General features: G+C 40.2%; 2 protein-coding genes across 2 annotated transcripts in view; one reads left to right on the forward strand and one right to left on the reverse strand.

Annotated features, from left to right (window-relative positions):
- Positions 1-3162: 3162 nt before the first annotated feature.
- Positions 3163-11899, forward strand: LOC134508932 (riboflavin kinase-like). Its single transcript, XM_063321148.1, has 4 exons — positions 3163-3294; positions 5003-5154; positions 6276-6378; positions 7855-11899. Exons 1-4 carry the CDS (start codon positions 3213-3215, stop codon positions 7980-7982), a joined length of 465 nt encoding a protein of 154 aa, XP_063177218.1. The 5' UTR covers positions 3163-3212; the 3' UTR covers positions 7983-11899.
- A 4416-nt stretch (positions 11900-16315) lies between these two features.
- The window catches only part of PCSK5 (proprotein convertase subtilisin/kexin type 5), a 253679-nt gene continuing 251981 nt past the window's right edge, over positions 16316-18013 (reverse strand). The window contains exon 37 of the mRNA XM_063320402.1: positions 16316-17771. Coding sequence (XP_063176472.1) covers positions 17368-17771 — 404 coding nt within the window. The 3' untranslated portion in view covers positions 16316-17367. The remainder of the gene's footprint in view (positions 17772-18013) is intronic.

The following is an 18013-nucleotide window of genomic DNA, read 5'->3' on the forward strand; positions in this document are numbered from 1 at the left end:
CACTGTGCAGATTCTGTTCTGTTCTCCCTCCCATGCTGCTGTGGATTTTCTTTTGTGTAACAAAAAGGGATATATATCTTCTCCTGACAGGCTGCAATATTATCACTGTCGTAACGTCACCAGTGCGCAGCACAGGCCAGCACGGGTCACTGACAGAGGTTCCCTTATGGCTTCTACTCATGTGAACACACAGTCCTTAAGAACAAGGCCCAAGAGACATGGTTTGCTCAAGGTCACAAACTCCTCAATGTCTTCTGCAAGGCTCCCAGTGCTGTTGTATAGGCAGATGGTAATGCCCTGCATGTGTCTGGGAGAGAGCATCACATATTGGTGATGGCAGGAGTGTTATAAACATCTGGTTCCTCCAAACAGCGAGAAAATTTTCACCAGAATCTTTCCTTTTTGCTCAGGCATTGCCTAGTGTGGGAACAGGGCTGTAATGACAACCTTTGTTGCTCAAGGCCTCCTTGTCATGTGGACGTACAGCCCTGGGAAGGTGGGAAGGGAATGAGCTTAACGAATAATAGCAAGCAAGCAGGAAAAAGCATTGCAGCCATTTCCTGTGCTACCTCCTCCCTGCAGTGTGAGTCACTAGGGCCACCATTTTCATCTTCTCTTTCTGTTACTATTGCATAGGTAGAAAACCTTTCTCCCTTGCAGCTTGAAAATCAACGAGGCCTTTTCAGTTTTTTATAAAGAGTAAAGAGGCGAAGGCTGATACAGCCTATTCCTGGACAAAAGAAAGCCTACACAGGTGAACACGGCACCTGCTCTATTTTCTTACAGACTTTTTACTAACAACAGTAGCTGTAAAAAATGTAGCACCAGCACAGAGCAGAAATTCTTTTCCAGCTGTGTGATGCAGTGCCTGAGTTTTCTAACCGCAGCTATGAGCTACCAAACTGCTTTTTTTGGCGTCCACGTTTGTGACTAAAATAAAACTACACTTTTTGAAGAAACATGCTGACTAAATTTTAATACAGGTAGTTACATTATACTTATGTAAAATCCTCCCTCCAAGCTGAACTAAGTACAATTTATTACAAAAGAAAAACATGTCCAGTATCAAGGATGAATAATTTTTACCATGGATCACAGCAACCCATCATGACTGAGGAAAAGGATTAACAACTGTTTGACAGAACGAGATCTAAGTTATTAATGAGACTTCTGTGAAATTTCTAACCCGGTACTTTTTACACAAGTATTTATCTGACTTACTGTTTCTCAAGATCTGTTCCGTTACTGAGATAAGATTGTAAGCCCTCTGCCCCAAACCTGTGCCCAAACCCACAGATATTGAAAAAGAGATCGAGTGCCATCTTGTGGATGCGGCAAGAACATGAAAATTTATTCCGGAAAGATGTATTCATTAAAAAAAATGGAAGTACGCAAAAATACACCTGCTTATATACAAATTATAACCGAAGGCGTAATTTATTATTAACAAGAAGAAACATATTATGAACAATATAAGTGTACCTGCCTCACGATTATTTTTTTTTTGCTCTACATCTGAAATAAACTAAAAATTCCAGGGATGAGTGGTCACATTGTCTATTGTTATGGCCTGTCATTAGTTAGGCAACTAAGTAACAACTTCTGTATTTGGTCTTAATATTCAAGATACTTCCATTACTAAATACTATTAAACAAAACTTTTTGTAACATCGCTCTCCCCATGCAGTCAGACAGCAGTAGCAGTGTAAGACTTTTTTATTATTCCACTCTTCCTTCTTTTACATATATTACCGCCATTATTTTTGTTCAGCTGAAGTTATGTAAACAATGATTGTTAAGTCAGTCAAAATTACTCAAACTGAAGCCACTAATTAAAATATTAGCATTAAACAAATTGTGGGGAAGTAGGATGAGGGAAAAAAAGAATTAGAAAGAGGGTAAATTTGAGGTGGAATAATTTTTGATAGGCCTTATCCTATAAAATAACTAGTGCCCACAGATCCATGAATTGGTAGCATTCAGCATTTTGTGGTGGGACATTATCAGTTTCTCAAGACAGCTCCCCATCATTAGAATGAACTGGTTAACATTGCCTTCGACTGCAATTTAGATAGGAGCACATCATAGGTCCTAAGGCTGCTTTTCCTTAGAAAAAATTCGCCAACAGAATTAGAGGTAACTCCAGCAGCACTTTTGTAACTGGTTATATCAAACTGGTAAAGCTAGCAACTCCTGCATTATAGGAGTAATTGGAAAAGATCGGGAATTCACTGCAAGGACTTTGGTGATCTTTCAAGATATTGTTGTGTGCTTTTGTATCAATACGTGTAAGCACACAATGGCAGTCCTGAGTAAGACTCCCAAGACTTATTTGCTGTATGTACCACTGACATAAACACACCAGCCTGGGCTGCCTGCTCTGTAGTGGAGACTGAGTATGCCCTTATTACCTGCTATCGCGAATGGCACGTACGCGAATCCCATGTATTTGAGCGGGACCAGGTCCACAGAAAAGAGTGTTAATCAGATGGGTATATTTCAGCAGTGCAACAATACACCCACGACATGAAAAGTGAGCGGAATCAGGACATTTAAGAAGGGTTGAGGGGGCCTTTACTTTCCAACACAGAGTGAACAGAGGACGAGTGCTTCTGCCTGGATGTCTTCTCCTGACGGCAATCCCCAGGCTGGCAAATCATGGCAGAGCACACATTTATTTTTCTTCAACAAGTAACTCCAGTTTGTCATAATTACATAAATAAAAAAGTATCTGTTTTCACCGATTTCCTCATGTCTGCCGTATTCTGAAGCATCTCAGCTTTTTTGAAAGAAAATGACAGAGCTGCCGGGGAAGCCACGTTGGCGGGTTCTAGGTGTGTCTGCTGGGGAAGGAGGGCTGACAGGGCGCGGCCTGGCCGCCGCCTTGCTGCTGTTCTCCATCTTGTGGCACGAAGGCCGCTGGACCGGCCAGACTCGGGCTCTCCCCGGCGGCGGCGGCCCTCGGGAGCGGGCACGGCGCCACAGGCTCTCCCCGCGGCCCGCTCCTTCCCAGCGGGTCGCCCTGACCCCCGCCTGGATGGGCGGGCTGGGAGAGAGTCCATTTCTGAGGGGAGGCCGGCGGCGGCCGGGGAGCTCTGTGAATGGAAGGCTGGGGCGCTCCTCCTCCATCTCCTCCTCCGCCCCCTCCTCCAGCACGGCGGGAGGTGAGGGCTGCGCCCGGCTGGCCGCGGGTCTGCGGGGTACTGGCCGCCATGAGGCACCTGCCGTACTTCTGCCGCGGGGAGGTGGTGAAGGGCTTCGGCAGGGGCTCCAAGGAGCTGGGCATCCCCACCGGTGAGCGGGGTTCCGCTTCCCCCCGGCGGGGCGAGGGTGACGCCTGCCCTGAAGGCCACCGGCGAGGGGCTCCCCACGGCCCGGCCCGGCCCGCAGACCCTGTCCCGGGCCGGCGGGGTGGCCGCAGTGCCCCCGCCGGTGGGAGCCCGGTCCCGGCGGCTTTCAGCGGCCCGCGGCGGCCAGGCTGGCTGAGCGGAGCCGCGCCGTGCCCCGGCGGGGGCAGGGCCGCCCGGTTCTTGGGCCGGTGGAGGGGCGGGAGCCGGGCTGGCCGTCACCGGGCTGGGTTGAGCCCGGGGGGCGGCCGGCTGCCCCGCAGAACCGCGCCATGGGCACGGCTGGCCCTTCCTGGGAACAGGCAGGATGTCCCGTGTTAGCGTTTGTGGTGGGGTTTTTTTGGGTGTACTTCTAGTTTTTCTTATTGCTTACAGCCGCATTCAATCGTTTGTGTCATTTTTACGACGCTCTGTTAAACGAGTTCTCTCTCTTTACTTATTATTATTTTTTTTTTGGTATTAGCTCGTCTGATGATGATCGTGGCAATTTTCAGGGTGCTGAAAAGTGATGACACGCCGTGCGTGGCGTTGTGAAAAATGTCCGTTCTTACAAACTTGTCTGACCTCAGACGAGGACAAGGCAGGGAAGGGGACACAGGGGGCAGTTGTAAGGAAGGAACTGTAAAGCGAATAATGCAGAGATGAAAAAAAAAAAAAACGAACAGAGCATGTACAGTTGTCCTGTAGAGAAGTGTATTTTCCCGTTACCATTCCCTGGTTGACTAATCTGAATACAGACAGAGCTGTAATTCGAATGGGTTTCAGTCTCTTCTAAAAATGGGCTGAAGTCAGCGGGCATTTTGCACAAACCCGAACAGGCAAGAAAACCTCCTAAAACAAATCTTGATGTACTGAACATGTGATCACATCTGTTAATATAAACTTGAGTTTGGTTGTGGTTTTTTTTTTCCTCTTGATTATATATGGCTTATTAGTATCAGGGAATGTGCAAGGGAAGTTTTTTTCCTCTAACAAACTAGGGTAGAAATCCACTAACTGTAAATTCTTTAAAATTGGCTTGAAACCTTGCCTGAAGAGCTCTACCCATGAGCGAAGTTAAAGTAGGACAATTGTTTGGCTAAAGGCTTAGATTTCTTCTCTCAGTCAGAAAGGAACCTATTTTATTTTGGATTTGTAGTTTTCTAAGAAAATCCTAGAAATCCCCAAATATGAATAACCTAAAAGGCAACATGGAAAAAACTGGCAGGTGACTAAAATCATGACTTCATTTATTTTTACATATTTTACTTGCTTGAAAAAAAATTACTGATACTTAAGTAATTCTAAGATACCATTTAACAGTGCAAAAGAAACTTGATTTTTCTGTTCTTTGACCACACTAAAGCAGTGGTAGTCCTAATAATGAAATGCATTTAGACTGTGTATTTTAGTTTATTAATTTTACCTATAGAATAGAATGTATGTAAACTATGAAGTATTATGTGTAGGAGATGTGGTAACTCTGGTACTACCACAGAGACTGCATTTTATGAGGCTGTTTTCTGGTGTATACTTTGCAAGTGGCACATTGTGTCACTGTCATCATCAGTGTTCTGTTTGTAAATAGCATGTAGACAGAACTTGGCTTTTACGTGTTTGAAAATTCTGTGATGCGCTTTACTTACACAAGTGAACACTTTCTAAAATTTTTGCAGCTAACTTTTCTGAGCAAGTAGTCGAAAGCTTTCCATCTGATATCTCTACTGGTATATACTATGGATGGGCCTGTGTTGGAAATGGAGATGTGCATAAAATGGTTTTGAGCATAGGATGGAATCCTTTCTATAAGAATATTAAGAAATCAGTGGTAAGAATTTGCTTTGTGTGGTACTTTAATTATAATCAATGAGCCAGACATTGGCTTTGAATAAGAAAAGCAAAATTTGATCCATAAATGAGATTAGAAATTCTGTTTGTTCTTAGAAATGTATTTGGTATCCATCTTGAATGCAAGTGTTCTGGGGAGGAAAAAAAAAACCAAATCCCAGAAAACCCCTCAGTAGCATAGAGCATGCAGCTGTAGGTAAAAAAAATTATTATTTTCATTTGCCTCTTCCACCATTGCTTAAATACTTCTGAAATCAAAATTCATATTTCCAAAGTGTTTGTTGCTTATTGTGCTTATAGCTAGATAAACATAACTGCTGAACTGAATACATCTGTTAAGCCTATGAGACCCCTAGGATGAGCTGGAACGTACTAATCTATCGTCCTTTGCAATCCATCCACAGTTAAAGCGTGAGATTCTGGGGCATCTTAATTTGTAATGATTTTTCAGTAATTCTTCCTTTCAATGGTAGAATCCATACATGTGGTGCTGTGGCTTAATATATAGAATCAAGATCCAAAAATAAATAATAACAAGACAGAATTAAAATCCTTAACTGTGGCATCTATGTTTTTCTTGCTATCAGGTGCTGGTGCTTATTCTTGAAACTTGCAGAACTTGGTTTTAATTGCTAGTACTTGCAAGCAGTTAATTATTTAGACATGAATCCCTTCTTCAAAGATAGCTGCCTTCATTCTTTTTAGAGTTTTATCATTCAATTCCTGTGAGTTACTTGTACAAGCTCTCTTTAAAACAATTGTTTCGATCAAATTCATTACAGTTATTCGGACACAGCAACTTAATGGTCAAAGAAATCTAGGCATTATTTGTGACTTGCCGCCTTGAAAATCTTACCTCTGAAATAAATACCTATCATGGTGTTCTTAAATGCCGTGCAAAGTACAGTTCTCCCTGCTAATGTAATAAAAGGCTCTAGCTTCTTAATCTTGCGTTATGCGTGTTAGACTGAGTGTCTCAGTTTTCCCAATACGCGTGGGAGAGAATTCAAATTAGAGGTATTATCTGAACATCCTTGCAACACGGGAAATAAACTCAAAATGCCTCATGATAATTGTCAATGTATTTTCTCTTCTTTTTAGGAAACACATATTATCCACACTTTCAAAGATGACTTTTATGGAGAGATTCTTAGCATAGTCATTATTGGATATATTCGATCAGAAAAGAACTTCAGTTCTTCAGGTCAGTATTGCAGGTCTCTTAAACTAATGTTTCATTTGTCATGTTCTCATATACTGAAAATACTGTGTCATTGTTCCTTGTCTTCATAATCAGCTGTTTTATGTAGGGTAGCTGTTTCTCATAAACAGCTGTTTCATGTAGTTGTTTCTCAAGGGTAGGGAGGCCCTACAGAGAGATCGCATGGACTAGAGAGCTTGGGCAACCAACCATATGAAATTTAACAAGAGCAAATGCAGGATTCTCCACCTGGGATGGGGTAATCCTGGTTATACATACAAATTGGGGGATGAGGGGCTGGAGAGCAGCCCCGCAGAAAGAGATCTGGGGGTTTGGGTTGGTGGCAAGTTGATTATGAGTCAACAGTGTGCCGTGGCAGCCAAAAGGGCCACCTGTGTCCTCGGGCGCATCAAGCACAGCATGGCTAGCTGGTCGAGGGAGGTGATTGTCCCACTCTACACTGCACTGGTGCATCCCTCACCTCAAGTACTCTCTAGTTTTGGGCACCTCAATATAAGAAGGACGTCAAACTATCAGTGTATGTCCAGAGGACGGCAACCAAGATGGTGAAGGGCCTTGAGGGCAAAACTTATGAGGAGCATCTGAGGTCTTTGTTCAGCTTAGAGAAGAGAAGGCTGAGGGGTGGCCTTATTGCAGTCTACATTTTCCTCAAGGCAGGGTGTCAGAACAGGATGTGCTGATCTCCTCTTTATGACGACCAGCAACAGGACATGAGCAAATGGAATTAAGCCGCATCAGGGGAAGTTCAGATTGGACATTAGGAAAACGTTCCTCACTGAGAGGTTGGTCGGTCACTGGAGCAGGCTCTCCAGGGAAGTGGTGACAGCACCAAGCCTGTCAGACAGAATTCAAGGAGTGTCTGGGCGGTGCTTAGTCATATGGTTTAGTTTTAGGTAGTTCTGGCGAGGAGCAGGGAGATGGACTCGATTGTCCTTATGGCTGTCTTCCAGCTTCAGATATCCTGTGATTCTGTCTTACCTTTACCTTTGACTTTTCAGTAAAATGGTTTTTTTTAAGCTGAATCTACTAATACATGTATTGGCCATATTAAAAAAAGCAAAACTCCACAACTTCCAGATTATCAGTACTTACTTATTTCAGTCTAAAAATTATATTGTCAGGGTATTGAGGAGTACTTGAAAATCATGAGCTTGTTGTAAAAACATCGGTCTGGTCTTTTAAAATGGATATGTGTTAAAACTGAAACAGTTAATGAAATTCTGTTGACTTTTTTGAGAAAATGTCTTGGAAAAAGTAGTGTTTATAGCAGTGAAAAGTGCAATGCATGCCAAAAGCGTGTCACTTTAGAAATGACAATGTTGCCTTTCCAACTTCATAATAGTAAATATATTCTGCCTTTGTGATTGTTTTCTGGTGTTCTCTAGTGCACCATTTTTACTTGTTGTGTGTTCAGAATTCAGACCAGCTTTTAAATACTGCTTTTCTTCTCTTTTTCAGATGCACTCATTTCGGCAATTCAAGAAGACATTGAAGAGGCAAAAAGACAGCTAGATTTACCAGAACATCTTAAACTCAAAGAAGACAACTTCTTTCATCTGCCAGAAGGCAAACCCGTAAACCACTAAGCAAAACCATGTGTGGTTTTTTTCATGTTATGGAGCTCTTTTCTTTGCAATACTGTGTATTGTGCATCACTTCATATATATTGTATGCATGTGTCTGGCTGGGATGGAGTTAATTTTCTTCAGAGCAGCTCATGTGGTGCTGTGTTTTAGATTTGTGATGAAAACAACGAACATAACACACTAATGTTTTAGCTATTCCTGTACAGTTCTTGCACAGCATCAAGCCCTTCTCTGTTTCTCGCTCCGCTCCCCCAGTGAATAGGCTGAGGCTGTGCAAGAGGTTGTGAGGGGACACAACCAGACAGATGACCTAAACTAACCATGCCATATAATGGTCGTGCCGAGCAATAAAATGGAGAGGAGGGGATTTAGGGAGGTTGGCCATCTTTTGTTTGGCAACTGACTGGTATCTGTCTGCCCATGGGAGGTGGTGAGTGATTGCCTTTGCATCACTTGTTTTGTTTTCTTTTTTATTCTTACACTTCTTCTTTGCTTGGTAATCTGTTTTTATCTTGACCTACAAATTTGAAAAAATTCCATTCTTTTTTCCTGTCGCACTGAAGGGGTATGGGGGAAGTGAGCTAGGGGCTGCATGGTACTTAGCTGTTTACCAGGGTTGTCCCGCAACAACACGTTTAGGTAATTGTGGTTGGAACTGAACACTAAAACCACACAAGATGGTTTATGTTTGTGCTACTTGATCATTTAACCAGTCATGCAAAAGGAGTAGAAGGCTAATTTAGGTCTTTACGGAAAAGTTGTGAATCTGAATGTTACCAATCATTTAGAGATCTTAGCACACGTGGAACAAGGCCAAAGTTAGTTGTGACCTCTTCTGCCCTTAAGGCGTGGACAGTTAAATACTTCAATGAATGCTGTCAGTTTTTCAGGCAGAGAATTCCAGACTCTTCACAATTTTATGTCATTCTTATATCTGTATTGTAGAGAGCAGCTTAGCAAATTTTTATATTGATCGAGTCAAAAATCTACCTATGGTGCAGGAAGCCAATGATTAGATAACAGTAATAAGTATAAATCACTATAGTTCCTATTTTTGATATGCTGTACTGCTGTTGTGGTTGTAGCTGTCATTTTAACTGAAATTATTTATTGCAATTTTTATTGAAATAGAGGAAATGACTGTTACTCGTTGAATTACTGGGATGTGAGATAGATAGATACTTCTATCCACCTGACTGTGCATATGGCAACGCATAAGCTGTGTAGTTGCCTTCTGAGGAAGTGTTCACTGAAGTTGAGGGAGTGACTGACGGAGGAAGCTGGTACACTGCAGAAGTTCAGGCTGAAAGGGTGCAGAACTAGTCTAACAGTATTTCTGCTCTGTGAGCCCTAAGGCAGAGGAGGTAACTAAAGGCAGCTGTATTTTGGTTGCTGCTGCAGCTGCCTTAGATGAGGAAAACTTCTGGCTTGTTCGCCATACTGACAGCGAAATGAATGACTTCACGGTTGAAGTTAGAATGTAAGGCACAGGAAAAACCTTTCAAGCCTCTGCACTAAGTGCAGGTATGATCCAAACTTATGGCTGCAGATTAGTGAAAGTCTTCGGGGATTCTTGGAATAATATATCAACATTTTAGTAGATATTGAGTATTTATTACAGGTTATTTCAGTTTCCCACTCCTGTGGGAAATGTTTGCACAGATAAAAGGAAGGTGTATTGTCAAAATTGATAGTAATTTGTAAAATATTTGTTAAAATTTTATAGTCTGTATGGGCATATAGTGTGTGTGCTTCCAAATCTACTCCCCCCACCCCAGTAAAATGTTAGTAATTTCCTCCTTGTCCCGTCCCATTCTGATCCTACCTTTCACTCTGGCGTTTTGGAGAGCTGTGTCAAGGTAGCCTTACAGGAATTCTCTGTGGCAGGTGCTGTCAGCCTGCCGGGGTTCTGGTTCATAATATTTTAACTTGCAGCCAGTCTCATGGGGTACTTGGGAAAAGGCGTTGAGCAAGTCAAGGAGTCCTTGTAGCTGTGCAGAGCTTCAGCCAAAACTTGATTATTCAGATGAAATACTCATCAGGCTGATGGCAAAGATAGAAGGGATATACACCTCTCAAGGGAGGAAAGAATGATTTCTATAAAAGTACATATTAGAATAAGAATTTTCACCTGTGTTGCTAATGTTGTTTATAAATGTAATTCTCCAAAGACACTGCCAGTTTTGTCCTAAATGTTGCCTGGACATTTTCGGCACATTTTGGCCTTCCTAGTGGGAAAATACTAAAAGGAAATGAACTTATCTGCTGTCAGAAATTATTTTTTAAAAAAAAAATAAAACTCCAGAACAGTTTAATGGACTTTTACTGTACGCATGTTGGAAATCTGTGGAAGAATTTTCTTGAAAGTGAGTAGTTTTTTTCTCCACTTTAAAATTGAGGGATGATGGGAGAATTTTTTTCAATCTTTTTTCCCCCAATATGGAGAGGCATTCTTGAGTGTCTAACAATGTTAAGGTCTTGTTTTATATTTTACTTTGCTGGAAGAACAAACAATAGCCTTGTTAGTCAATGTAACATATTGTCAAGAACATATTTAAAGAATAAATCTTTATTGTGGTATTACAGCTAAGCTCATAGCTCCCTTTTAAAATAATTTCTTGCCAGTGATTTCATATGTCTGTTGTGGAAATCATAGTGCCTTAAACTAGTTGCCTTAGTAACACTATTCTGTAGCTGCTAATAAATGCTGCTATCCAAAATTCATTTCATCATTGGTTTTAAAACCACTGTGCTTGACGATAGAGAACAGTAGCAAAAGGAAAACATGAAAAACGTAGCTTGCTCACAACTCTCACCTGGAGTGTGAAGTATGTATACACTAAAGTAATAAACTGCTCTTTGCATGTTTGCCTTTGAATTAGAGAAACTGTAATTGCATTAATTTGGCTGAGTGTACCTATCTCTGTGTATTATTTAATATCAAATACTGTATATTGACTTTTAAGTTCAATACATGATTCCTAGCACAGTATAAACTTCATGAAGAGTTATGTTTTTGTATTATGTGCAAATAAATATTTCAATTTATGTTGTGACACTGTACCATTAATAAAAGAATGTAATTGAGAAAGTAACGATGCTGCTTATCACGGGTTTTCTGATTGATTGTATTATGTATGATGCAAATAATCTAAAAGAGGTGCTGCAGAGTTCTTTCCTTACAGTGTTTAAATTTCTTTCAGTTTTGGGGAGTGGTGGGGAGGAGAATTGTTGTTCTTGCTTACAAACTTGGTGCTACATTATTTATGTTCTAGGTGTTCGGAGTTCTTTACTTGTAAGGCAATATGTGACTACCAAGTGAGGCATAAATGTCACTGGAATTGTTGGAATTCAAGCTATATAGGTATTTCCACAGTTTCAAATACTTCTTAAATAAAGCCTGTGGTGCAGGCTTAATTGACTGTTCCCTTCTGAAGTCTGTTACTGTTCTGAAATGGAGTTTGTTGACAATGTGAGAATAATAGTATAAGATTAATTTTTTTTTCAAATGCATGTAGGTGATACTGGGCTTTATTGGATAGCTGTGGCACTAAACTATCTGATGTTCTAATAACCTAAAGAACTTGTGCTTAGCAGATGTTAAAATGCAGCATGATTTCACGTTCAGAAAATCTAAAGGCACAATGTGCACAGACAAATAGTCTGCAGTAGTCTGCAAATAGCCTGCAATACAAATTTCTTGTGTGGCTAGCTGTATTTTGAATTTGGATCCTTCCTAGAAACCAATATGGAACCTATATTTAGTTGGTATCCTTTTTACTTTAGGACAGATTCCTATGTAGACAACACAACATTCTCGAAATCCACTTGAAAATGACATCTAGCTTGCTAAAAATTGAAAATAAATTAAAAAGTCCTGTTGTTTGGTTTGTTTTTTTTTTTCAAATATATACCTATAAAATCAGAATAGTTATATTAAAATTGTTACTGATGTGAATACATTTTCTTTTATTTTCAATAACTGTTACGTATTGTGGACATGGACACTGTCAAACCTCGTTTTACAAATGAATACAGGGAATTAAAATGCAGAAAAGTGTCATTAGTAGCGTTTCTACTAAAAGGAGATGTAAGTTCTTACTCCTTTGGCTAGTTGCAGATGCGTATCTGATAATTGCGGCTAAGTAATCACAAAGCTGCAGTAGGTGAACTTTGAAAGTTCTGTTCAAAAGACTTTGTACTATTTTGATATATTTGATACCTTCATGTTTTGGTAACTTTGTTATCCTTAGAAAGCCGTTTCTAAATTGCTGTGTAGAGTTAACTGTTGGTGTCCTTTTTAACTTTTACTCTGCCTTAGACTTCTAGCAGTTCTTGGGCGTAGTTTATTCAGTTTGTAATCTGTGAGAATCACAGCTTTGTTACACAATAGAAAGGGTTATTGCCAGTATTGCTGTTCAGTAAGTTTTGTGTCTGGACAGGTTTCTGACAATGACTTGATTCCTAGGCTGCTTTCCTTTGCCATACCTAGCACAGTTAGGTGTCTCAGTGTTATGCAAAGCTTTGTAAGGGTGATTGCCTGAAAACTTACGAGTGACAGGAAAAAGTGTTCAGAGGTTGTTTAAATTACCTGAAATTACAGTGTGTCTGAAAACCAGTCCCACTCTGGGGGGTTTTCTGCTTAATTTAGGGTTTAGGGGAGTGACATCCTCACAATTGTATAACCTGAAAATAGATTTGTCTGTACCCTTTCTTTTAAAATTAAAAACTTCTTGGTTCTTTTACAGGTCAGGTGGGTTGAGTTGCATCCTGTTCTTCTGTTCTAGTTCGATTGTTTAAACATTCACCTGGGTCAGGGCAAAGGTCTATCTGCTACGGCTGAAAATGAATCAAACCTGTATCTTGAAACACATTAATCTGACTCAGGCCTCTTGGGGAGAAGTTTCTCTCATACTTTCATGCTGTTTATATGTAGACCTTTACATAACCTCTGTGTGGCATCCCTAAAGTTGCATCAGGGAAAAATGTAATATAATGTGGTGGTGTGGGTATGTCATAAGCCTTGCTTTTTGTATTAGATGCAGTTGGACTTTCCAGTGTACTTTGGTATTTGTCACGGATCATGCTGTTTATAACTGCACAGTGTCCACGCTGTCCACACTGGAGGCATGGTTTTAAAAGTTAAATCCTCACGCACTTATGTTCTTCAGGTTTCTGTTTAACACTTAAGCACTGTAATTTCTGAGGATTCAGATGTTCTAATTTTCATTCTGAAACTGAAATGATATTAAAAAAAAATACCAAATTTCCTTCAAATTTATTTTGTAATGCATATGGGCTATATAGGGCTATAATGTTTCCCCCTAATTTTCTTGTATTTTACTGAAGGAAGAAGAAAGACGTAAGAAAAACGATAAACTGAAGGCTCTACTTGCTAGTGTGATGGTTAGAGAACTTGCATTATCTGTTGCTCCAGGGCAGTTATTTGGATAGATTTGTGGACTAAACTTTATAAACATTGCTGACATGACAGTTAATATATTATTAATTGCATAACCTAAGGTACTGAGTTTATATGATGATCTTCTATAATGACTGAGAATTTTATTTTGCTTCTTTTTTGTGGCTCAGAGTAACAAAGTGCTTAGTATCTTTTTTTTAGTTTGTTCTGAGGTTATGATTAGCTTGCTTTTCCATAATGCTAAGACTTGTCAGTGAAAGAAGGTAGAATTTTTTTTTATATATATATTTTTAAATTTATATTTGTTTGGTTTTTTTTAACTAATAATGAGATACTTCAGTGACAATATTAAGCTTTTGCATGAGCAAAAGAAAATAACTGGGAAATGAAGACAATGGTAGGTGACAAGAAGGAGGAGAAAATACAGAAAAAGAGTTGGATAAGGATTTTAGATAGAACGTGCAGTGAGCAAGGATGGAGGAACACAAGAAAAAAAATGGAGCAAGAACTATTTAGTGTAATGTTTATTAGTTAAGTCTAGCACCTGAACTCTTCCTCAAAAAGAGAATGTGCTTGTCTAGATGCTAAATAGACAATACAAGTGAGGAAGAATAAAAGAGTACTTATTTCCCTTTTTACTATTCAATTTAATGGGTGATACGAAACTGCAAAGTCATGCAAAGAGATAACTAGTGTATCTGTTTTATTTGTTAAGGTCTGAGACCTTTACTCCAGAGTAAACCTAAATCTGAAAAGGGATGATGGGGGGGAAAAAAAGTCATAATTACTGACTGCTTTGAAACGTATCTTTTCCAACAGAAAAAATGTCTTTTATCATGTTAACAACTAATAAAATCACAAAAGAGATGTTGCAGTCAGCCAACGTGTTGGGCAGCTTCCTCAACATTCTGAGCAGTAGAAAACAAGCAACGAAGTAGGAACATATGGTTCCTGGGCTGCATAGGGAAGACTGTGGCCAGTAGGTCGAGGGAGGTCATTCTCCCCCTCTACTCTGCACTGGTGAGGCCACAACTGGAGTACTGTGTCCAGTTTTGGGCTCCCCAGTTCAAGAGGGACAGGGAACTACTGGAGCGAGTCCAGCGTAGGGCAACCAAGATGATTATGGGACTGGAGCACCTCCCTTATGAGGAAAGGCTGAAAGAGCTGGGACTCTTTAGCCTGGAGAAGAGAAGGTTGAGAGGGGACCTGATTAATGTTTACAAGTATCTAAAGGGTGGGTTTAAGGAGGACGGAGCCAGGCTCTTTTCAATGGTTCCCAGTGACAGGACAAGGGGCAATGGGCACAAGCTAGAACATAGGAAGTTCCGTTCAAATACACGGAAAAACTTCTTTACGGTGAGGGTGACAGAGCACTGGAACAGGCTGCCCAGGGAGGTTGTGGAGTCCCCTTCTCTGGAGATTTTCAAGACCCGCCTGGATGCAGCCCTGAGGGATGTGCTTTAGGCAATCCTGCTCTAGCAGGGGAGTTGGACTAGATGATCTCTAGAGCTCCCTTCCAACTCTGAAGATTCCGTGATTCCGTGATTCCGTACCTACCTTGAAAGGAGAACAGAAGTTACATGTGTGTGTGTCTCCTATTAATTTTGCATTTGAACACCTATAAATGTATCTAGTTCATTGCAAGTCTGTCTGTGTGTAGTAGGAATCTTTAGTCATATATTGTTTGATATGATAGCTTATTATTGTTGTTTATATGTACTAATTAGGAGAAGAAAAAAAAAGAGTGGAAAAACTTCTTAAAGTCTTTCTGTTCAAAAGTGCTTTTGAACCCTTAGTTAGAATATCTGTCTGTTCCTCATCGGGATGCATGTCTGGTTACTCTAAATTAAAGTTCAGTCTTGAAACCACACGTACATGAAAGAGGTTGAGGGGAGATGAAAAATCAATAGTTAGTTCTTGTCTACTCTGAAAGATATTCTTCTGCCCCCTTCCTGCCCCTACCCCAACAGGGACTCAAGTGAACATAGGTGACCTAGGTAAAATAGTGACTTACTAAGGATAACCAGAATTTTTCTATAGGTAACGTTTGAAGTGGGACATTTGATTGATAAGAAAACATTTTTTTCCATTCAAAAATACATATTTCCCTTGAAACACATGGTATTTTTCAAGAGAAAACCAAGTGCCTCAAAATATCCATGTGAAAGTCTTGGCTTCTGTGGTAACTTGTGATAAGTTTATCATATTTTCATTCCTGTCTTTGGTTTGAAATTTCAGCCTGAGTCGTCAGCGAGAAAAAAATCCTGCAGTTATACAAGACACAGAGGCAAATAGGAGGTATACTGTGAAAATGTAGTCTGATCAGGGAATAGCCTGTAGAGGAAGGAATGTTGAGCCGCAAAACACTTGAAATGTAACTCCTACAATCTACTTTCCTCCATCTCCCTTCTAGCAAAGCTTCAGGGTAGAGTTCCAGAAGAGAAAATTTTTCTCTATTTACATACACTTTGTGAAAAGAGGGGGTAAAGAGCACTGGTAACCTACACTGTCCTTTGAAATCAAATTACTATCTAAACTGCTTCTCTCTTATCAAAGGGTGCCTTGGCTCTGCCTGTGCAGCTTTAGCACCACGAGGAAGTCCCCTTCTGCTTTTGACGTCCAGCAGGAATGCGTCAGGCTGCAGAACAGGAATAATCAGAAGTGCAAGAACATGCAGCCAGTAACTCATAATGTGGTGGAAACCATGTGCCCAAACATACAAAAAAATTCCACTAAGGCACTGAGCCAGAAAAATTAGGTATTTTCAGGCAATTCCTTTGTAGACACTAAATCTAATCAATTGATTTGTAGTTCCATAGCGGATTCTTACTGTAAATCTAAAGGAACTCTGAGAGTGAAGGGTACTTGACAAATAACAGCACTTTCAAGACAGTTTTGTGCAAAGAATTTATTCTTTCACAACAAAGGGCTCTGAAGAGCGTCCTTTTCTTTAGTATGATAAATTATATTTCTGTAGTAATAATAATAAAAAAATCACATTGCTGTGTTCCTTTAAGTTATGTTACCAAGTAAGTGCTAATTATTTCCTTTGCCATTGTCTGAACATCCCGAGCCATTCACAACAGAAATGGAAAAGCTGCTTGAGTAAATGTTCTGTGTTTAAATCACTGAGAAGGTAGTTAAAAAGACAAAAGGTGTTCTTTTTTTGTGGGCATGCTTATAGACCATATTTCCCTTTGCAGTAAACCCAGAAGTTTGTGTGTACAACGAAAGATTATTTTACAAACACCACAGTTCAGATTAATCACAGGTTGATATATGAAATATTTTACTTATGTTTCATACAAACTGTGAATACAATATAGTTACCTGGAGTAGTCACAACCAGAAATTGTAAAACATCACGTCATAGATGCACAATTTCACTGGGAAGTGTGCTATAACATTTTAAGGGGGAATGTGTCGTCTTTGAGAACACGGATGCACCAGATGATAGCAATGAAGGAAACCCAGGTAAAGTCAGCAAACTTGCCTATTCTATTATGATTTGCTGAGTAACTATAATCACAAAGTAGTAAACTGCTGGCACCCTATGCCAGTGGCATTCGTCGGGTAGATAAATACACCCATCTTGCTTATATCTGCACATTTCTCGTAGTGGTTGGCAAGGTTGTCCATAAGTGTGTGCGCATGGTTTGAAGCAGAGTTTGTATTAGTTATAATGCACACAAATACATACTGGGAGAGGATTTACTCTCCACACAAATGCACAGAAACATAATCTCTTAGCCAGCTTACATCTGGAGTGCTACTTAAAAGCCTAGCAAGGATTTATGTAAAGCTTTAGGAAAAAGTGTTTTTAGAAACCATTCTGCTCTCACAGTAACTGTTAGCTAAAATCTAGAGCTCCGCATGCTAAGAAGTAACTGAACATACTTAACTAAATTGTTGTAATTTTACAGGAAAAGCAACAAAGCAGGAAATTAATAAATTAGTAAAGAGTTATCTAAATGAATAACTTTCATCATCGTATTCAAGCTCATCTTCCTCATCATCCTCCAAAAGTCCGTATCTAAATTTGCGGTAGATTGTGCCATCCTGGCCCATGTATACAATGTCATCTTCTTCGTCATCATCTTCAATATCTCGATCTCTATACTCAATTACTTGATCTTCCTGGTAACTGGGACTGTCATGGTAGTTGCTCAGGTAGGAAGGAAATGTTTTGGAGTGATTTGTCAGCTTCTCATACCCACCTCTATTGACAGCCTGGGTTTTGGCTCGTGATTTTCTCCAGATGAATACAATGGCTCCAATGACAAGGAGAAGCAAAATGCAGATAATAATGAAGAAAGTAGTTTTGCTTTTGCTCTCAGGTGGTAGAGTGGTCCGTAATACACAGTCATCTACAACAGCAGTTAAAAAAAAATTAAATGAGCTTGTGTGCCTGTGTATGGTGGGGAGGTATTTGTCTTATAAAACCCAGTACAATCTTTAGGCCTGCTTACATTTTCACATGCATTTCATAGAATGGTTTGGATTGGAAGGGACCTTGAAGATCATCTTGTTCCAACCCCCTGCCAAGGGCAGGGACACCTCCCACTAGACCAGGCTGCTCAAAGCCCCATCCAGCCTGGCCTTGAACACC

The sequence above is a fragment of the Chroicocephalus ridibundus genome, chromosome Z, assembly GCF_963924245.1.
Source record: "Chroicocephalus ridibundus chromosome Z, bChrRid1.1, whole genome shotgun sequence".
NCBI classification, from domain to species: domain Eukaryota; kingdom Metazoa; phylum Chordata; class Aves; order Charadriiformes; family Laridae; genus Chroicocephalus; species Chroicocephalus ridibundus.

What these genes read in the sequence shown, in the direction of transcription:
- LOC134508932 (XM_063321148.1), top strand. Translation starts at nt 3,213, where the DNA reads ATGAGGCACCTGCCGTACTTCTGCCGCGGGGAGGTGGTGAAGGGCTTC. An exon ending in GGAGCTGGGCATCCCCACCG is followed by an intron (nt 3,295 to 5,002) that starts GTGAGCGGGGTT and finishes AAATTTTTGCAG; the next exon opens with CTAACTTTTCTGAGCAAGTA. An exon ending in AGAATATTAAGAAATCAGTG is followed by an intron (nt 5,155 to 6,275) that starts GTAAGAATTTGC and finishes TCTTCTTTTTAG; the next exon opens with GAAACACATATTATCCACAC.